The 6,308-nt window shown below is 37.2% G+C and overlaps 1 protein-coding gene across 1 annotated transcript; it reads left to right on the plus strand.

The window, feature by feature from the left end:
- The first annotated feature begins 1,199 nt into the window (after positions 1-1,199).
- LOC107035544 lies at positions 1,200-6,106 on the plus strand. Its single transcript, XM_015253013.1, has 4 exons — positions 1,200-1,284; positions 4,731-4,900; positions 5,728-5,869; positions 5,958-6,106. The coding sequence occupies exons 1-4, from the start codon at positions 1,263-1,265 to the stop codon at positions 6,104-6,106; spliced, it is 483 nt and encodes a 160-aa protein (XP_015108499.1). The 5' UTR covers positions 1,200-1,262.
- Positions 6,107-6,308: the final 202 nt, after the last annotated feature.

Here is a 6,308-nt window from a genome sequence, read left to right on the forward strand (position 1 = left end):
CCTCTAAAGATGGTGTTGAACCAGGGGAGACTCCTAGAACCCACTGGAAAATGTTGTCACAATTGCGCTTTTCAATTGAAAACAGACATCATCTTTAGAGAGATTTGTCATCTTTAAAGACTTCTGCACGCCATTTCTCGACCCGCTCTTTCATTTGAGCTCAAAAAAACATTCATATCTTGTCTGACATCGCTGCTACAAACTCGGGCCTACAACTCGGGCCTTCAATTGAAAATGAAAAAATGAGAAAAATGTGTAGAATTGAAACACCTATTTTCCAGTATTTTGTTTGCATTTTTATTCACATTGAATGAATTATTTTCTCAATATAAAGACATTTTTTGTTGATTCAACTGAAGAAAAAAAAAGTTTGGGCGACAAAGAAAAAAAATATTATCATAGTTTACTGAATAGAATTATTATTATTTCAAATAATTGATTTTTCAGTTTTATAATTATTATACTTTATTATTACTATTATTATTATTCGCATTATTATTATAGGTATATGTACTGTATGTGTTGCAAGTTTATTAATATGTTATAATCTTGTCTTTGAATCAAACAAATCGTAAATTAGTATTTCCGAACAAGTGGAAACGGCCCTCGGATGGCCAGATATTTATGAAAATCCATGCGATCATAGCCCCATAATCTTCGGCCTCAGCAAAGCCGTCACGTGCACAATTACTATAACCCTCACGTCTCACTGGTTGAATTAAATGGCGTACAAAAACCATCAAAAGTGAACTTACATAAAGAAGTAGGCGACAAGGAAACAACGTTTTGTGAGGTGCAACCGCATGACGTTCGCTCAGTCTCGAGAGGATCGTGACGAAGAGTGGAAGCTCGTGGGCAAAAAGAGTAAAAAAGAAAAGGTAAAAAAGCGTAAAGAATAGAAAGAAAAAATAGAGTGAAAAGAGGCCCCCCTGCGATAAGTGGATCCTCGAGTAACTCTAGAGAATTTGTTTCGCGAGACGCTGTCACAGTGCAAGTGTCAGGAAGAACAAGACGGAGAGATGCAGGAAATGCAGGGAGTGGCGAAGAGACTGGGAGGGGATCCAACACTTGAATATAATTCAGATGATTCCGAGTTCACTTGGAGTTATTATTGAATTATTATCGAATTGCTTATGAGGCGTTTTTCACTGTCAGAAATGGCGGATGTGGTGGAGGCGTGCGACGTTGAGGACATTTGTGAGGGATTTAGAGTGAATATAGAAACATTTCGAGAATTGCAGAGGGAGCTATTGGAGTGAGTGATGCTGCCACATCTGCCGAAAGGTAATTACGGTAGAAACACTTATGTCTGCAATTGAGACACTTTAGGTCTGTTTTCAAGACTTTTGTGGCCATTTTTAGTGTCGAATTACGATATTAAGATATGCATTCTAGTCATTCCAAGTGTCTTACTCGAGGATCTCAGGTTATTTACGATTTTTATTAGATTGTATGTGTTGGTTTATTAAGGGGAGACTACTGTGAGTTTGAAATGTCGTGGGCTATTGAAGTGAGACTTTCCATGCGTTGAAAATCGATTATATAGATCTGAAAACGAATAATTCGTGCAAAAAAAAATTTTTTTATTGTTCGTTTGCCCGAAAACGCTTAAAATGCCAAAAACAGTGCAGGGCCTCCAATTTTTGAACTGCGGAGGATTTTTTTTTTTTTTCAAAATTTTCGGAAAAATATGGGGAATAACAATTATGAGCTATTTTTTTTTAATTCGCCTTTTACATAGCTAAATTTGCTTTTTTGTATTTTTTTAACACAAATAGTGAATTTTTTTATATGAAAAAAACCGAAATCAGCTGTGTAGGAGTCGAATTGCAAAAAACTGGCTCGTCATTGTTGTTCCACACATTTTTCCGAAAATTTTGAAAAAAAAATCTTTTGTAGCTCAAAAATTGGAGACCCTGGCCTGTTTTTAGCATTTTAAACGTTTAACGAATAGACAAATGTAAAACAGCAACGACAATGTAAATAATCCATAATAAACATTCCAGCACTCTAAATAATAATTAATCATTTTAGAAAAAACCTAAATTGCTAGAAAGTTCTGAATAACTATAATGTGATAAAATTAGTCAAGAAATCTACCGGAAATTTCATTCAAAAATTTCCAACATGCCCCCTCGCTAGCCATAAACAATTGAAATAAAAGTGAGACCGCAATCTGCTGGCACTTCACCGTTTCCACGTGTCTCGAATCCATGATGAGCTTACGTTGGTGGTATATCGAAATGACGAGACATTCAGTGGTGCACGGCTCATTGAAATGGAGAGTCCGGTACGTGCGTAAATTTGTATCGAACGTGGCTGATGCTGACACCCATATTTTTTCCCATATCGTTATTTCGGACAATGGGTTGGTGGGCTAGGGAGAAATGAAGGATAAAACAAGTCGAGAATGAGCTCCCAGAGGCGAAAATAATCGATAAAACGACGATGTGTGACTTTTAAGAAAAAAAGATTTTTGGATGAATTGCTCTCCAAAAGGATGTGTTGAATCGATCGACACAAAATTTTGTACACAAGTGTGACTCAGGAATACTAATTAGTAGCCAGAATCTCAGATGTTTATTCCAAGTTTTACGCGTATTATGGAACGCCACCTCAACTCTCAATTGAAAAAATTGGAAAAACGCGAATATCTCGAAAACTTTTCAGGAACGGGTACTCATATTTTGATTGATCTTGATAGGCAGCGGCAAGACGGGTATTTTGAAAAAAAAATGAAATCAACCAGATCAGTAGTTTGGGAGATATTAAACAAAACAGTTTTTCACAAAAAGTTGAATATCTTCTAAACCACTCGTCCGATTTCGCCTACCCACAATCCCATTCTGTAATATCATAAAAGCTACAATCTCACCAAATTTCAACATCCTATCTAATTTTTTTCGGGAGTTATCGTGCACAGAACGATTTCCTCATGAAAACGAAAAATGCCGATTATTACCAAACTGTCCCCAGTTACATAGCAATATTGTGATTTGATTTGATAGATACTATCACAAGGAATATTTTGAAGTTAAAAAAATTCAATTCAGTCACGTAGTTTTCGAGATATCGAGGAAAAAGGATTTTTGAGAAATTGCTGTATCTCGGAAACTAATTGACAAATTGAGCTAAAATCGCGCCCAGCAATGCTCCAAATTAACACTAATTACCTGACGAAATTTCAGATTTTTAGCTTCAACTTTAGTCCTTTTTCGGTGAAGATTTCTAAAAATTTTCCGAAAAATTCGCGCACACATCCGGACATACATACTCACATTTTCTAAAGGCATCATACCTTCACGTTTCACGACATTCCACGTCATGTCCACACAAAAAACCTTGCAAAGTCATAAAAGACACGTCACAAAGTATTGTAACGTAGGGCGCCCTTGACAGTGTGATTATTCATAGCAATGAACGGGGGAATTCGGTTTGGGAGAGCCATACCACCCGTAATTCTGCACAGTCTCCGAGCAGTATTCATCGGTCCGTGGGGAACATACTATCATGGGGCCTAATAAAGGTCGTTTTCTTCTCCAATGCCTCCCACAAATCCCGGGAGCTTTCCGCATCCTCAGGATTCAAAGTGCTCCTACGACCCAAAGAGTTGAGGGTGCCTCAATAATTAATTGAATAATCAATGTTTTTCTTTTATTCCACGTTAATCCGCAGAACGGATAATGGAATATTATTATTCAATCGGTCATTACAGCTTGGTGTGTAATTCAACATTGATCCAAGCCTAAATTATTCATGAGCTTTCGATATTCGATGGGGAAATAAAATTTAATCATAGGTATGAAATTATTAATTTTATCATCAATCCTATCAATGTCGCATGTGCGTGATCGACTTTGAGTCATTTATATTGTAATGTGGGGGGAATAGTGATGAGGGCGAAAAGTCATTATATCGGAGTGACCTGGGTCAACGTATGAAATTATGAAATGGAAAAAAATATGGTGCGACCTTTAATCTGACCCTTGTGACCTTTAATTTAACCCTTGCGACCCTTAATCTGATCCGTATGACCCTTAATCTGACCGTATGACCCTTAATCTGACCTATATGACCCTTAATCTGCCCCTAATAGCCCTTAATCTGACCCATATAACCCTGAATCTGACCCTTGCGACCCTTGATCTTAGCCACGTGACCCTTATTCAAACTCTCATGACCCGGATTTTGAACCTCGTGACTCTTATTTAGACCCTCGTGACCCTTGTAACCCTTAATTATGGATTCTTAATTTCGAGTACCAAATTTTTATCGCCAGAAGTCGATTTGGATTTTTTAATATAGAGAAAAAATGTTTAAAATAGTTATAATTCTAGGCAAAATGTAATTTGAATGACGCTGAATACTCACGATTTTTTTCCAATTTTTCTCCCGCGATTTAATTGACAATTTTGGTGATTGAAAATGGTTGAATCCCCAATGGGATCTGTACCAAATTGTAGAAGATATTTGGAGATCCATAATGTCAGATATCGTAATAATTTTTATTTTTGTAAATGCGCAAATGTATTTCTTGTCGAGTCCCGATTTGTCACTCAACGGGAATAAATAAATGCCACAAGCGTCTCTTACGATCCCGATTCGGATTATTTGTCTCATATTTCCCGGAAAATTTGATTCCATACAACCAGGAAGTGGTAATAATGTATAAGAGGAATATTGTCATATTCATGAAAGCCTTGTGCTTGTCTTTTTGCCATGCCCTGCAGATATAACCGAGAAGAGATTAGAGCACTTCATCATTAATACGAAGCTGAGTCTGAAACAAGCCAAACAGAAACTAGACGTGTACTACACGGTTAGGGGACTTGTGCCTGAGCTTTTCACCAACCGAGATCCAATGTGCAAGGATCTCATTCGACTACGCCAAACTTTGTATGTATAACCTCGTTTTATGTTTCCCAAGGGAGTCACCTCAATGTACGTCTCATTCGCTAAAGAAGTTGAATGTTATTCCACTCTTCGTGGAAATGGAAGAGTAGGTGATTTATGCACGTTTATTGAGTTGTTAATTATGTTTATGTGAAGTCATTCTAGGAAAAGATGTTATACTGTTACAAATAATTCAATTTTATAGACAATTTGTAATAGCAATTCTCAAGAGAGTGATATTGTATTCGATTTAGGGGAAAAATATAATGAAATTTGAAATTCCACCGAAATTTCCACAATTTAACAATATTAAATATCAAAATTAAAAATAAATTTACCTAAATTTTCTCAATTTTCACAATTCTTATAGAATAATTAAACTGTAATTACCAATTGACGTTGACTGAGAGAAAATTCATTGAAAGGAAATAAAGGAAATAATTTCCTGATTTTTTAGACGAAAATATTAAATATGACACAGGCTCCCCCACCACCGCAGACGCTAGAAACCGTTCCAAAGTCGTAGTTTCCTCTCACGCCATTTTTGGCTGAATCCAACACAACCCGAATGCGAAGTTTTTGCAAGTGTGAGCGCGCCAAGAATTCGATGAAAGTGAGGTATATATCCCAAGTGTTAAACTTTAGCCGTTATAACTTGAAAGAGAAGAAAACTAGAGCATTCCAGCGTGGAAAGACAGAAACCACTCACGAGTCTCATACCAACCCACACACGATACCTCTCTCCGTGAATTGTCGGATGCAACAGAAGAGAAAAAATAAATCGCGTTTTTTATTCTGCTCCATGTTGTTACTGTATCATTAAATTTGCTCTAGCCAATGGATTGCTCTGGCCAGGCTGACTCCAGAGAAATACAGAGAAATACATCGACCCTCGAGTCTCTCTCCCCATTCATACCCAGATCCGTCCTACCCGCTGACTACGGCGGGGATCAAGCCACCATGGATGAACTATCAGGTTGGTACAGATACCCATACCATACCTTTTATAACACCCCTAAAGTCCACTCGAAATCGCGGTAATGTTCCCCGAATCTGTTCCACAGAAAGTTGGGAGCTGAAGTTGGCAGAATGGCGAGACGGGTTCATAATCCAGGAGAATGTTCTCGTGGACGAGTCGCGGAGAGAGGAAACCATCGACGATAATGAATTGTTTGGATTTTCCGGATCCTTTCGTAGGCTTGATATTGATTGATATAATTCTGTTAAATTCATGAAGAAACAAATGGGTCTAACCAAGTTCGTGGCAACAAAGTCGGGACAATAAAATCATGAAACTACGATTAACTGAAAAGAATTAAGGATATTTACCCAAATTTAGTCAATTTTATTTTTCGTTTCAACTGAGTTATCCACTTGATTCGATTTTTCTAAGCGAAATAAAATAAAAGGAAATA

This window comes from Diachasma alloeum, unplaced genomic scaffold (assembly GCF_001412515.2).
Source record: "Diachasma alloeum isolate Michigan unplaced genomic scaffold, Dall2.0 Dall_scaffold_00199, whole genome shotgun sequence".
Lineage (NCBI taxonomy): Eukaryota > Metazoa > Arthropoda > Insecta > Hymenoptera > Braconidae > Diachasma > Diachasma alloeum.